The following is a 16,360-nucleotide window of genomic DNA, read 5'->3' as shown; positions in this document are numbered from 1 at the left end:
AACCGGTTCATACAGTGCCAATAGTGGCGTCCAACTTCACCACCATCCCAACAATTTTGCATCAAGCATGCTTTTCCACAGTTGCACTTTGGTAGACGAATAGGTTGAGTCATTTGTGAAATATTTGCTTTTAGTAAAAAAAACCTTACTTTTAATAAAATATTTATTTTTAGTAAATTTTGAGCACACAAAATAACTACAATGAGCCCGTTATTTATAGGCGAGACAACACACACATAACGTACTATCTAATGGCGCTATATTTTGCGTGTTAAATATCATGATGTTGACAAGACAACTTTATGTCAGCTGGTCAGCTTTTTCAGTTCGACAAGACAACACACACATAACATACTATCTAATGACGTTATATTATGCGCATTAAATATCATGATATTGACAAGACAACTTTATGTCAGCTGGTCAGCTTTTTCAGTTCGACAAGACAACACACACATAATAAATATACAGATAATTTTATTAAATTATTATTTAAATAGGTAAAATGGGAAAGTACAAATCATAATTAACAAGCATAATTTTATTTCATAAATCTTGCAACATAGACATAACAACTAATTATTACAACATCAACTCATGGGTAGTTAGGTACACTAGAAGAACACCCACCACGAGCTTGATTAGTTTTGCCACCCAAACCAGCTGAAGGACATTTACGACGGTCATGTCCTGTTTGCGAGCATATACCACATTTGCGCGCATAAACGGTGTCACTAACATCCATTTGGTTCCGTATACGCGTCTCTTCTGCACCTGTCTTTTACACAAATAGGACTTGTTACACACCATTTTAAATGGTTCCGGAGGCCAATAATGCTCAGCACCCACTGGTTGCAACTAACCACTATATGTGTTTAGGTACTTGGAAACACTATATTGTTGATCAACATAGTTGGTCTCCGCATAACCAACACGTTGAAAACACTTGATGGCATGTGAGCAAGGCATGTGGTAGATGGACCATTTCCCACAGGAGCATAACCTTACAGATTCATTTACAGGTATGTACATTATTACCCCGATTACTATGGATAGTGGTGCGAGCTTCAAAAATACCTCTTTCGTTATCATACTGCAAAAATGAATGCCAATGTGCTCGCCGTCTGTATTTCTCAAATCTCTTCATAGGCACTGGCATAAATTCAACACCTCTCTCCATCAATTCCGTTGCAGCTGCAAACCGTTCAACAAACCTCTCCGCCATCTGCTTGAACGACATCCGTACCATGGCTATGACAGGCAATCCTCTTGCCGACATCAATAACCCGTTAAAGGACTCTGACACGTTTGTAGTAACAATTCCCCATCGTCTGCCACCATCCACATGCAACGTCCACTTTTCAGGGTCATGTCGCATTAACCAACGATAGGCTGCCTCGTCTTCTTGCCTGATAGAATCCATATGCCTCCGGAATTTATGTTGTTGGTGGTCTGTTGCTGCCATCCAAATCAAATCATGTAGATCCTTGTTGGGATGTGCCTTCTGGAAATTGGCCTTACACACAGTAACGGTGGTATTCATAAGGTTATTTCCATGCAGGCAAGTTCTCCACAGAACTTAATATACCACTGTGTCGATCAGATATTAGACAAATACCTAAATGCTGTTTGACAATGTGCTCTTTCAGGTGGTTCAAAAATAGCGTCCACGTCTCTGTGTTTTCATTGGCACAAACAACAAAAGCTAGAGGAAATATCTGTCCATTAGCATCCACTGCCACGGCAATCAATAGCTTGATATCGTACTTTCCATAGACATGAGTTCCGTCTATGGATATTACGGGCCGGCAATGCGAAAAACCATCAATTGCTGGCTTAAACGCCCAGAACACGTAATTGAATATGTATTTTGGTGTTCCCGGACTCTGCTCAAGCTTCCATTCAATAACTGTCCCATAGTTAAAGTGCTGCAGCGCGGCCATGTATTTTGGCAGAGATGCAAATGCCTTATCCCAATTACCGTAGACAATTTCAAACGCTCGTTTGCGCCCGAGAAATGCCTTTCTTTTCGTAATGGTATGGCCATATTCCTGGTGTACTGATGTAATGCACTCTTTGATTGTATACCTTATGGACGCTTCGAGGTGCGGAATAAGTATAAGAGAAATCAAGTCAATATCCAAGTTGAAGTGATTCCCGTTGAATGTGTCCATTTCGCATGTGTGGGTGGGAATGTATTTACCCACTTTCCACATACCTGTCTTCTTCTTGGTCGCACGCAACATCCAATTACATGGCCAAAACCACCTGTGGCAAACAACCTTGTATACCATCAGACTTGACTCTCATACCTGCATCTCACGACACTCTTTTACGTTGTGCATTTTACAAGCCCTGCTTAAGCGCGCTTTATCAGGAAAAAGCATCCCCTTTGCAAGCACCGTTGGTCTAGACTCATCCCACATTGCTGTCCGGATTTCATCAAAATCCCTTGTGAGAGCTTCCACATCCGACACGGTTGGTAAGTTATCAATGTAAGGAATCTCCCTTGAATGAGACAACACTTCGGACTCGTACACTCTTCGTCTAGGGGGTCTCTCTTCAAATCAGGTCCTTCCTCCTCATCCTGCTCATCACCATCCTCACGAAAAAGGGTGTCTCGTTTCCGGATTCATCGGCATTGTTATCGTAATCACTGTTCTGTTCCTCACTCTATGCATCTGCCAGATCCCAATGTAATACGTCGTTTTCGGTCAATTGAGTGAGTACTGGTGGTTCAACTTGCTCGTTTTCACTGCACAACCAACAAAAATATAAGCTACTGAATTAATAAATGCTTTCCATATGCTATATCACTTTACTAACAAGTCGTAATGTGATGAAATTCCATGATGGACGCTTTCAATTAGGTGATGACTACCAGATGGGCCACTTGTAAAGTTCATATCCGACCGGTACCTCCTATTAAATATATGAGCGTTAGTACAAATTCAATACGCCAAAAATATACATAATTAACACAAATGAAAATTGAAGTTTACCACTCGTCTTGTGAATTATGGAAAGCAGGGTATAAATTATTTTCTCGCTGCTCATTCGCCGACGGTGATAAGTTTAAATCAAGAAAAACTCTTTCATCCGGAACCTGTTCGGCAAAAATTGCTCCAGAATAACCACCCGATGACTAGGGGTTATCTCTACTACGCACAACCTCGTTTTTTGGAACGTCTTCGACTTTCACGTACATCCCCAACATTGTGATTACAAGAAATTCTCGGCATTCGTCCGGAGTCCTCAGAAAATCACTCAAAGTTTCATCATCGTCGATGTTAAACTCCGACTAAAAAGCAACCCCTTGCGGAGTGACGGAATACGGATATCTTCCGGTTACTTTAAGTATCACTGAACGTTTCCTCACACTCATTTTTTGCATAACAACGATATCAATTTATCGTACTCTATTGTAAGTGGCAATTTAACATGACACTGAGCAGGTAAGTTGTAGCCCACAGAGTTATTCTCCATCACAACCTCCCCCCCCCCCCCCCAATATAATGAAACTCTTATTCTACGCTCTTCAGACATAATGAAAAAATGTTGGAGAATTTAACAACAATAAACGTTTCAACAAGAGTTAAATTTTTTTTTGAACGAATTTCTATACATTCCTAACCTCTTATATAGGAAATGGCTAGCCGGGAATTTTTTTTGTATATATATAGCGCCCAAAAAGTTGGCACTATACGCTTTTGAATTATTGAAGTCAGGAATTGTTGGTGGGGCCAGGAAAAAGGAGTATAGCGCCAAAATACCATGCGCTATATAACTTATGTATAGCGCATGGTATTTTGGCGCTATACCTGGGCGTGTCAGCTTTTTCAGTATAGCACCACAATACTTGGCGCTATACAGTAATGACACAGTTAACGTTACTGTATAGCGTCAAGTATTGTGGCACTATACATAAAAATGTCACTTTTTTCCCCCACTTATTTATGTATTTTGAGTTCAAACGAACCACAATTGGGTTCCGGACTCTATAATTCCATCATTTCACCCAAAATAAATAAACAAATAACAACTCAGTATAATCCATAAGTTTGGGTCTGAGGAGGTTAATGTATGTGCAAATCTAACCCCTATCCTAATAAAATAGAGAGGTAGTTTCCGATAGGTCCTCGGCTCAAGAATATCATAGTCAAATAATTGTGAAGGAATTAAGGCGAAGGGACCCTTGGCAAATAGTTGAATTCAACGTGTTGGCAGTCTCGATGTAGGAGCTCAAGGTGTGATAGAATAAGTTCATTGATTTATAGCATATTTGGCCTCAGCTTATTTTGAGAAGTACTTTTCTCAAAAGTCCTTTCAGTGAGAAGTAGTTTATGTTTGACTAATTAATTTGAAAAGCGCTTCTAAGCAACAATTAATGTTTGACCAAACTTTTAAAAGCTGCTTCTAAGTGTATTTTTCTCAAAATTGCTTTTCAAAAAAGTGCTTCTGGAGAGAAGCTATTTTTTTCTGTTCCTCTCAAAAGCACTTTCTTTTTTTTCTAAAAGTTTGGCCAAACACTTCAACTTTGAATTTTTTTTTTTAGGATTGGATAAGCTTAGCCAAACAAACTATTAGACTCCAGAGTTCGAATTTGATGGAGACAAACCAAACCTGCTGCCAACGTTTATCAGGCAACATTTCTGAAGATAAATAGAACTGACAATTAATAATAAATTTACTAGCTCCAAATAATTAGGGACAATTCTCAGATACAAAAATTAAACCGTCTAATATTCTGCATCTGCAGTTGTTTCCATAGTTACAAAAGTAAATCCACGAGACTCTGGTTCGAGGATCCTTATGGTTTACGAGTATTAGTTCCAAAAATAAACCTTCTAGTAATTGGAGCAAAACAACAATGGTTCAGCTATTACTTGTTTACGAATAATCTTGGTTATGGTTCACGGACAAATGACAAATTTGTGAAATCCGATCTGAATGTCATTAAATATAGAGGCTACAAAAACAAAATTTCTAAGATACATTCCATATAGCTGAGAAGATTGAAGATTCGTGCAATAAAAACCCTATAATAACAAGAGCTGAACATAGGATGGAGCATGAATTAACAGTTCAACCTGGAAACTCAAAGCTAATTAATCACAACAAAATAAGACGTATCCCAATAGAAGAGAGCCAAAACAAAATCACAGGGGAAATAAATAGAAGGGAGAGGACAAGCAAACTATCAACTCTTGAGCAAAGTCTCGACAACTTCAAAAAAGAGAGGAGCCATTTCTGGGCTTGGCGTCTTGACAGCACACTTGACACCAGGGGTTCCAATAACTGCTGTTAATTCAATCAAGAAAGGAATTCCTCGAGGAATCTTGGCAGAAAGATACAACACCTCCTGGTTAGCATGTTTGCGCTTAGCTATAAAGAACATGTTTGATAATGCTAGTTGATCAAGGGTTACTTCAACACTATTTATAACAGCTGCGGGGAAGTCCTTTGATACTTCATTTGAATCAGGTAGTGACTTCCAAGTCTGGCAAAGAAGCAGAGGTATCGAGTGTTAAGCATCCAACTTGGTTAGGTTGTTGTCACAACAATAGGAAATACAATGAAGGAAAGCAGATAGAGTAAAATATGAAGAATAAATAAAAGAGGCAGCGAAACAAATCTATAAAGGAGTGGGGTTGAAAGGAGTCCAGCCATTTGTTGGAAGTGGAACTCTAAAGAATGCAGATTAAATGCAGGTTCGGAATGAATTAGAGTACTTTCTAATTATTGAGCCATTGTTGAACACCTAACTCTGGTCAACTAATGGAGGAAAACTTTTAAAATTATGAGATTGTCTTACTCCAGAGGTCCCATGTTGTTCTTCCCTTTGGTGGTTTGACCGGCAAAACAAACTTCTTGAATCAGACTTATTACCACTCATGTGAACGGAACATAGATTATGCAAATATAATAATTAAAAAAAAGGTTATTTCTGATGCAGAGCAAAGGACTTATCTTTTCTTCCGAATACTTTGTTGCCTAATAACATTTGATCTGAAGCATTAAATGAAATTAGCCTATACTATCACCAGAAAATTAAGCTTAACCAGGGTATTGGATACCACGTTTGGTGAAGTCCAAAAACAGATTTGATAGTGGAGTCCTCCTTTATGAAATTTAAGTGAACATGTAGTGACTGCGAGAGATGATAAATAATTCCTCTGAGGAGAGAAAAACAAAGCCGAGGCTCACGCATGTTATGCCCCATTAACTTGAGTAGATGGTAGTAATACATAATCAACAATCAGTATATGCCTCAATCCAAACAGTGACCAATGCATAAATCTAGATAGGAATTCAACAAGGTATTGTTACCTCAAGAAAAGTGGAGCGCTCCATCCTCCCATCCTCAGTGAAAAGTACGTGGAAATAGATTTTATCAGTGAAATACCATACTGGTTGCTGATTATTTTTTACTGCAACCTGTAAAAGGGTACTTGGAGGGCCAGGGGAAATGTTCTGGAATAAAACCATTGGCAAGAGAGTGCTTGCAGATGTCCCAGGTAGTAATTGAGGAACCTAGTGAGCACAAGACGACAATGAAAACAATCAAAGATTAGTAGAATTCACGGGGAGGATCACTAGTCAGACCTCCTCTTACACTGGATAGTAACATAAATACTAACTGCAGACAAGTGGCAATATGATACTCACTTGGAGAGGTCCACCGGCAGCAAGACCAAATGTATTTTTATTGAACTGAATCATGAAGCCATCAAGAGGAACCTGGGTATTGTTCTCGAACATCATGCTGTAAAATACCTGGCCATCTCTCCGTATCAGCTGGGCACTGATTTGTAAACCTTGACCAGTAGAGGCTGGCACTAGAACAGGTAAAGGAGGACTGCAGTAAAAGTCAACGCTCCATAAGTGTTTTCACGAATGTGATCTCAAATAGTTTGAAACATAATGATCAAACAAAAAGGTGGCAAATTTTTTAACAAAAAAAATGTGTGAACTCCTTCAGCATACTTTAGATTCATAATTTAGAGAAACGGCCGCCTTCAATCATTATGGTTGTGACCTTATAGGACATTGCAAAGACAGTCTTTATTGTACTAACGCAAACGAACTGTACATACCCGGCAGGGGTTGCAGGCTGATCAACCGACACAATAGCACTATTGCTGTTATCCATACCAAGGTCAAGTAAATCAGGCAGGGCTGCAGGAGCTGCAGGTGCAGCTGGTTGCCTTGCTGCAGGATGCTGAGCATGAGCGGCACTAGCTGGAGGTGAGGCACCACTTTCTGCAACACGAGCAGGAGAATCAGACAGGCCCTGTTCACCTGCATCAGCATACTCCTCCTCGTCAGTTCTCTGAGTGGTCTTCACACGAGTAACAAAAGCTTCTGGAGGCTTATGATAGACAGAGGATAAAGTAGCAATATTGGAAAGAAGTTCGTCGAGGAGAGAAGGATCGAGTTGGTTTGAATCATCACTAATCACAGGCTTTTCAGCTAGCACAACATCTTTTGCTGCCTGCAATATGGAAAGGAGTCTGTTATAACTAGATATCCATATATGAACTTAATCACAGAACTACCTACATACTCATTTTTTCAAATTGAAACTGACATAACTAGGAGCAAAGAAAGCAGCAGCCAAGGGGAAAAAGTTATTAATCCTTATATTAACTATCACCCCCAGGACACAAAGTCTTTCTTTTAATGGAAGATAGAGCTTTTTCAAACTGAAGTCATAAAAAGGTTCTCGGGACAGCCCAAACAGAAGTGCGAGAAGTTGAATTAAGCATTTGCTTGCACGTACCTCAGGATCAGTTGAGAGAAGACGCCAATATATGTATGCACGATCTCGCAAATCTGGATTGTCAGTCTCCACAGTAGCATTATTTAAGACCACCTATGAGTAAGGTCATATCTACTGAGTCAACTTTATAAATACATAAGTAAACAGATAGATACTTAGCAATTAGCATCAATTCTGTAAGAAAGATAAATGACCATGGTTGCTGCAGAAACAAACCAGTCTAATAGAGTGTTTGGCCAAGCTTCTCCAAATTCAAAAGCACTTTTTTTCCAAGCTTTTAGAAGAAAAAAAAGTGTTTTTGAGCAAAAGCAGGAGTAATTTTGGAGAAGCAGAAAAAAGTAGCTTCTCTCCAAAAGCACTTTTGAGAAAAATACGCTTAGAAGCAGTTTTAAAGGCTTGGCCAAACACTAGTTGCTGCTCAGAAGCGCCTTTTAAATTAATTAGCCAAACACAAACTGATTCTCACCAAAAGTACTTTTGAGAAAAAGTACTTCTCAACATAAGGTGATTTTTGCAGCTTGGCCAAACAGGCTATAACTCCAAATTGTAGTTTGGACTAGGCAAAAGTAACATTTGAACATGAAGCTAACAAAAGAAACGAATAAAATTGCTATCCTGATTAAATTGCATTTATCTCACTTTCTACTTTAATAATTCGACGAACTTTCCCTCCCTTAAGCTATGTTGCTCAGACTCTCCGAAAATGTTACCGTGTGTGCGCCGGATCCTCCAAAATTACTGCATTTTTAGAGGATCCGACATGGGTGCAGCAGCATTTTGGAGAGTCCATGCAACACAGCCGTTAGGTGTCCAGAATGATTTGTTGCCTCCTTACATGTCTTCGACCGCCTCATGAGCTAGATTCAGAATCATCTCTTTTCTTGATGTACCTAGTGTTGGGCCCACACGTTATACTGTTCACCATCTCCTAGCCGTGCAGGGAGAGGGAGTGTTAAGCATCCCACATTGGTTAAGGAATGCCTTATATGGTCTTGGGCGATCCTCATGAGCTAGGTTCTGGGGTTGAGTTAGGCCCAATATCCATTTTCTTCACACCCTCAAAATTTTGAATTAAAATAATCCAGCTATTAGTACTTCATGACTATCAATATCAGCTTCAAAGCAGCGTTATTGAAAGCCATGAAGCAATAAAGCAAGCAAAGCAAGGGGTTATCACATCAAGTGTCAAGCCATGGGCTTCGCACAACGACGCACAAAGTGATCCTAAAGAGAAGGGTCGATTCTTTCTTTTTTTGTTTTTGAAAAGCAGAGAATGGTCAATTCTTCGAATGTCAGCTATGAGACATTGGATTAATATTGACATTATGCATATTGAATGCTGAAATTAGTTATTTTAATAGCAATTTGATTATTATAGTGCTAAATTCATATATGTTTGGTATTTTTTAAGCTTCCGTAACTTGTGTGTTTCACTTCTCGCTTTTTAATTCAATCCTCGTGGACCTTGTCACCTTTTTGCGCTTTACACTTTTAAGAACATTGCTTCAAGGTGCATAACCCTTTCGCTCATTGCTTTACATTCAGAGAAACTCAATATTGATTACTCTTATTCATGGTCTATATCGAGGAAGCATATAAAAAACTCCTACATAAAGAGGATAAATTATGAAATTTTTTGGCCTTAATAAGAAAGGGAATTAAGAAAATTGGAGAACTAATTGATTAGAAAGCTAGATTGGATTCTTTTCTATCTTTAAAATTGATAAGCAGACTGCAAATTTTAACATATTGCATAATATAACAAGAGAATAGCTCACTTGATGATGTGGCAACAAGAAATACCTGGATCATTTGTTGTGGTCCTTCAGTTGGCTTCTTGAGGAAGAGTTTGACTGTTGCTGTCAGCAACTGCAATTGCACTTGGGGAGGTTCCTCCGGGAAACTCTCCAGAAAGCTTTCAAGGAGCTCATCTGCATTGTCAATTCTTTCAGCATACTCACCGATAATCCAGATCATTGATGCCTGTCAATGAAGAGATAGAAGCAGTTACAAAATCTGTGAAAAGATTGTAGACCCAACAACTTCCCAGAGCCAACTCCTGGAAAGATCTTCTATTACCTTTGCCTCTGGCTCATCCAGAGTGTCCAAACTCTCACACAGAGTAGCAATTATGGACTCATAGCTGAAAAAGAAGAGAGAACGAAAGTTAAATAAAAGACAAAGACTCAACTTTAGCATATGAGACTTCAAAGAAACTTACGTGTTAGGATATCTTCTGAAAATGTCCTTGATTACTATAATAGCTTCTTGAACAACATAATTTACTTTTATCTTAATCAATTCAAGCAAGACGCTGATACAGCGCTCAGCAGCCCTCTCTAATTTGATGGCACAGCGGCCAATAGCACGGACAGCTTTTCTGACAAAGTCAACATCCACTTCAGTAGCATATTCTTTGAATTCCAGTAGCACCTGCAAACATATAAACCACACTGAATGATGCAACAAACACGAACCTACATTGAAGGAACTAAACTGAATCAAAGAAGCAAGGATTTACCTGGTCTATGTTTCTGTCTGAAGCAAGCTTTATCATGATTTCTAACTTCTCCATTTTAACATATATAGGATCATTATACTTGCAAAAGAATACCTAGCAAGAGAACAATATTAGAAGCAAAGCCTACTACTCCAGCTTTAGTTACAGATAAGTCCAGCGGTTCTAAGAAATAGAGGTTTTGCCGCCAATCATGTAAGTACCAAGGCAACATCACGAAAAATACCTTGATTTCATGTGCAAGGATTGTTGGACGCTTTTGTACAATGAGGTTTATGTTCCTTAATGCAACATACTGGATTTCAGGCTCTGCTGAAAGTAACGTTACAAGAGGAGGAGCCATCTTCTTACAAAGGTTCCGAACTACATCAGTGCTGGTGATTAGTTCCATCTGTTGGAGTATCATCTGCAACACCGGAAAATGACTATTAGCGGAATGTCTTATACTGGCAATGCTACTCATGCTGAAGCATTTTTTTTTTTAAAAAAAAGTTAAGTTTGTAAGAAAGAAGGAAACAATTCCACCTTTACAGCTGAAAGAACAACAGCGCAATTTGCATGCTGTAATCGTGGAGTGACTCGCTCCACTATATTTTCAGCTTCACGAGCATCAGCTGCTTTGTACTTAGAAAGAGCATCCAGTATAAAAACTTGACCCCACCTATATCCAACGAGATCATTATCTCATTCATGAACAAAGGAGCAAACATAAACAAGTTTCGTAGAAAACAGATTTAAAAGCGCAATAAGAGGAGGTAATAGAAGACAATCCATAAAGTTGCATCTAGCAGACAACAAAGCAAATCAAACAGTAACATAAGTGAATGTAACGTCCTATGACATGCCGACTAATGTTTACAACAATGTTCACAATTTAGGTAATTTGCCAAACCATAGCACATTTTATATTAAGAAAGGTAGCAGCATTAGTTTTCCACAAGCTTACTCAGTGCATTCATTCAGAGCAGTTAGAAGCTTTGAAAGTGTATGGCTGGTGATCTCAAAGATGGGTCTGCTACTGCTTTCTTGAATTTCTGCAAGAGCCGCAACAGCATTTGCAACAACCATAGGATTGTTGTCAGATATTAAGTCCTTAAGAGCATCCAGAAAACCCCTATCTTCCACAAGCTCGGCATTTATGTCATACAGCTTAGCAACACAGATAGCTGCTGTCTTACGAACATAAGGATCATCATCCTGATGGAAAGAGAGCAGACAAATTGCATTACTTAGTTAGAAAACACTGTGCGCTGTTATGTTCCAGACCGTCGTCAATCAATCAAGAAGATCCGACTTCAAAATTAGGAGCAGACAGGGGAAGAGAAAATCTGTAAATTCACCTTAAGGCAACGTTGGAGGGGATCACACAAATACTCGGTGATCTTGTCAACACGAATGCATCCCATAGTCCGTACAGCCAAAGCACGAATTAAAGGATTTGGATCCTGTGAATCCTGCAAAAAGTGCAAAAAACAATAAGACGCCATTAATAAGATATCAGAAACAACATGCTAAGGCAGCAAGAAAACCAATTCAAATGAATAAGAAACAACTGCATGATTAAGTGGTATTTTGTTTCTGCAAACCAAATGCTACCATGCAATGTTCCATCCACTAGAAGGAGATGACAAATGGGAACTTTTTAAAATATAATATGTAAATGCAAAGCAAATGGGATGCGTTCTATAAATGTTGAGCGAACACGTGACAGAATCTGAGCATCCAAATCAAAAACCTTAAAGCAACGGACCGAATCGCGAACAACCTTCATAAAGCCATGTAGAAGCCCTTATAAAACCCACACGAGAAAACAGCATAACTCAACATCCTCCTGCATGTGATCCAATTTAGAATGTTCACACCTGAACTGTATTTCAGACTTACAGGTGCTAAGACAAGCTTCCCAAAGGTTGGTTCTTACCATGTGAAAGAATTTGAACATTCAACTCAAACCATAAGACAACGGGTGAAGTAGCTAACGACCTTTATAAACCCCCTTTGAATCCTTTACAAAATCAGTATGGGATAAATACAAGTATACAACACGACAAAACAAGTTAATTAAACAATTTTTAAACCTCTAATACGCTAGGAAACACGGACACCAGGTTGTGCAGTCCACACTCCACTGTCCAGCGATGCTCAAGTCAAATTCAAACTGGACAGGTTGGACATCAGCTGGACACCGTGTTGGACAGCCAAAAAAGTTCTTATTTTTTAAGTACTTCCTTGAACTTCAGACTGTTGAAAGACATTATTTGTCCTACTCTCTTTGAAAAAGCTTTTCTTTGGGAAAGAGGGAGGCATTAACGAGGTATTTCTAGTAAGGATGAGAAATTGTTATAGCCCAGGGATGGCGTAGCGAGCGAATAGCTGGAGAGACAACTTTGGACCAAAGTTGTGATCTTCACAAATGCGCCATCAGGTGAATTCTTTGATCCGCCTAAACTTTGCTTGACAGAGTTATCTGATCTGTTGCTGGGAAGTAGTAGATACCAGGTAGATTAGGTGATCTTCGCGCAAACTGGTATGAACACTACTATTATCAAAAAGAAAAAAAAGAAAGAAAGCATAAAACAGAACCTCTTATTCCCTATTCAATCTATCTTTTTTTTTTAATGCCTTTTTTCAAACCTACTAAATTGAAAGGCATGAGTTCGTTACATCAAGCAAAAGAAGTTTCACGATGGTTCATTATCTGGGAGCTAGTAGAACCACCTTTATCTCGGCAAAGGCTCATCACAAGGTCCAAGATCTCTTCTCGGTAGATTCTGATAATACATTGAATACCTGTCAACAAAATTTAGTAGTCTTATTTTGTTCCATGTCCCGCTGATTTTTTAGATTTTACATGTCTTTGGGTCTATGTCTATGTTAGTGTACTATGTCCAATTGCTAGGCATCACTAACCTCAATATAACAAACAAATGAAGAGGAAATAATTAACATTCTTTTCCCGATAAAGAAGAGGGGCTACTCAATTGAAGAGCAAAAACATTATGGTCTCTGGAAAAGCAAGAAGGGTATACAAAAGGATTAAATCAGATAGAAAAGCCCCTCCAATCTCAATTCTCATTGAAGACCGGGTAAAGGAGTATCATGAGCGCTCGAGACTCATTGCATTACACAACTCAAAAAGATAGACATAAAGCTTTATCAATACTTCCCTATTCTCAATCATAGGTAAATGAGACAGATTAGTTGAGAAGTCTACATCAATGATGAATGCTAAAGCTTTAATTGTAGTAGCCATACAGGTGAAGATCGACATATAAAGAACAAATCAGCAGCCAGCAGGTAATGAGAAGAATAAAACCACGACATTTACAGAAGACAAATGATTAAGGATGAGTTTCATCACGGAAATACCTTCACAAATGTATTTACGGCAAGTATAGCAAGATCAGGCTGGCTTTTAGCATAATTGATAAGATATAAGTATACAAGCTTCTTTAACTCCAAATTCTCTGTTTGCATGCAGTTAACAACATCTGTGAAGAGTGAAGAAACATCTTTCCCAACAGTCATAGCAGCAATCACCTTTTTGACAGCATCTTTTCTCTTGTCCTGCATTGGATACATATATATAAGCACCTACAAAATTTCAAAACAAAAAAAAAAAGGAATGGCAAGGCTACAACGAAAAGCCTCATGACTCAGAAACACAACTTAGCCACAGTTGAATCTACATAAAAAACAATTCTTACACAAAAACCTTACCCACAATTGAATAACGTCACAATTCAGTTCAATGGCGAAGCTAAAAATTTCTCCAAGGGTGTTCAAATTTGAAAGAAATGAAAAAAAAATCCCGACATAGGGTGTTCGATATGTGTTATATACCTCTAAAACGTAATATTTTACCTATACTCGCAATGTAATTTTTCGACGAAGGGTGGTCAATAATAAGCATGTGGCTTCGCCCATGATTCAGTTGAGTAAACATTAAGACAGAAAATGTTGAGTTCATTGCAATAGCAACAATTATCAACTACAAATGTCTATGATTACCAGTAGCAACCAGTTTTAAAATGACAGGTAAAGAAGTAGTAACATTTCACCAAATGAACGGACATCTAGTTTCTAAAAGCATTTCATCACTGAGAAACATTCTTTCAACCAACCCACATGAATCGAGCCAATAATGCAACTGAGTTCAGATGTATGCAAATTCCAACCAATTTTTCTACCAAACGAGCAGATAAAATAGTACATTTTCGGTAACAATTTCAGATACATCCCCAGTTTCATAAGCATCCTACAAAATATGTAATAACTACAATGGGATTCTAAATAAAAGAGCTATTCCATTCAATCAAAACTACTGATGAATGTGACGTAAAATATTATTATATTCTATAACGATTTTACAAGCATCTAAACCAAAATGCACTATCAATAAGATCTTGAAACTATTTTTTTCAATGAGGAAATAAGACCTTGAAACTAAATATAAAATCCCAGATAACATATTCAACCAAATCAAACCGCTCAACTTATTGATACCAACCAAAAAATGAAGTACTACTTAACAAATGAGAAATAATACCTATTCATGAGTAACTTCCCCAGTTTCATAAACATACCACTGAAAATGGAGTAATTAAATAGAACCTCAAAACTAAACACAGGTGATTAAACATAATTCACAGGTGAGATCAATTAAACAAAGGAATACTTGAGAGACTCCTCCGATAAATCAATTTGCATAAATAAATACGAATTTTGATTAAGCATTATCCTCCAATTTCAATAGCTATTCTATTCAATAAAAGTTCAGTGACTGCCCTATTTCATAAACATCTCTCTCATTGAAAATGCAGTAAACTTCAATAGGACCTCAAACTAAACACAAAACCCTTGAAGAGGCATAAATTCACATTCAGAAAATCAAAAATCTTAAATTATTGAGATCAACAAAACAAACGAGGACTAATGAGACTTCTACAACAAATCAAATGCGAAAACTAGCCAGATCTGACCACGGCTATCCTAAATCACTATTCAAATTACAAAGTAAAATCATAAATTACATTAAATCGGATCAATGCGCAGCTAATAAATTCCGTAAATTTGAGTTTTTTTGTAGATTCGATATGAATACAGGAAGAGGAGAGTATTTTGTGACCTTGTACTGAGAATTGAGTTCTTCTTTGAGCTCAGGGATTTCTCCTTTCTTCGTAGTGGAGAAGTACTTTGAATCGTGACCGCTCATTCTCTTTGATCGGAATCAGACGGTCGGCGAAGCTGCCCGTGGAGAGAACAGAGCAGAGAGAGAGAGATAAGAGAAGAGAGAGAGAGCAGGAACGTAAGGCTTCTCGTCAAAACTAAAAGCAGGGAAATCAGAAATGTTATATTAAACCGGTGGCTGAATCAAACCGGTGCTTAACCGTGGCAATTTTCTATGCCCGAGTTAATTGTGAAACACTGTTTGAATATAGGTAAATGTTACTCCAAACATCAGCTATATATATTTTTTTGGTAAATAATTTTTTTTATTACCAATAAATAAATATCTAAAGCAATATAATATCACTATAGAAAAGTTGAGTCAAACTCAATTAATATCACATTCTGACATAATTTCTAATGACAATTCGAATTGGTAAGTGGGAAGCTTAATATATGGAAGATAATGGTTGAATAATATAATTTTAAGAAACAGTGACATACCTCGGTTTATATATATTGTAATCAAGTAATTTCAGAATGAACAAGTATAAATCATATAAGCGACCCTAACTTATTTGAAAATAAGATTTAATGATTTTTGCCGTAGTTTTATATAATACTTCTATTTCAACTTCACAAAGATTACCCAAAGGCTTACTAATTGTTTTCCACAGGACAAAAAAGGTTAAAATATAAAGAGTTTTCATATACAATGTGACATGATTTCTAATGCCATTTCGAATTGGTAAGTGGGAAAGTTAATATATGGAAGATAATGACAGAAATATAGTTTTAAAAAATAATGACATACCTCGGTTAATATATACCGTAATCAAGTATTTTTATAATAAAAAAATATAGATCATATAAGCGAACTTAATTGAAAA

At 37.7% G+C, this 16,360-nt stretch overlaps 1 protein-coding gene across 1 annotated transcript; it reads right to left on the bottom strand.

Moving 5' to 3' along the window:
- Positions 1 to 4,970: 4,970 nt before the first annotated feature.
- Positions 4,971 to 15,636, bottom strand: LOC104215712 (beta-adaptin-like protein B). Its single transcript, XM_009765570.2, has 15 exons — positions 15,430 to 15,636; positions 13,671 to 13,868; positions 11,642 to 11,755; positions 11,248 to 11,498; positions 10,827 to 10,962; positions 10,528 to 10,707; positions 10,305 to 10,397; positions 10,005 to 10,216; positions 9,863 to 9,926; positions 9,587 to 9,766; positions 7,784 to 7,876; positions 7,098 to 7,495; positions 6,670 to 6,859; positions 6,331 to 6,534; positions 4,971 to 5,500 (listed from the first exon to the last, which is right to left on the bottom strand). The coding sequence occupies exons 1-15, from the start codon at positions 15,514 to 15,516 to the stop codon at positions 5,201 to 5,203; spliced, it is 2,700 nt and encodes an 899-aa protein (XP_009763872.1). The 5' UTR covers positions 15,517 to 15,636; the 3' UTR covers positions 4,971 to 5,200.
- Positions 15,637 to 16,360: the final 724 nt, after the last annotated feature.

Source organism: Nicotiana sylvestris, chromosome 8 (assembly GCF_000393655.2).
Source record: "Nicotiana sylvestris chromosome 8, ASM39365v2, whole genome shotgun sequence".
In the NCBI taxonomy this organism is placed as follows: Eukaryota; Viridiplantae; Streptophyta; class Magnoliopsida; order Solanales; family Solanaceae; genus Nicotiana; species Nicotiana sylvestris.
The sequence above is the reverse complement of the archived record's forward strand: the minus strand, read 5'-3'. Positions and strand labels throughout refer to the sequence as shown.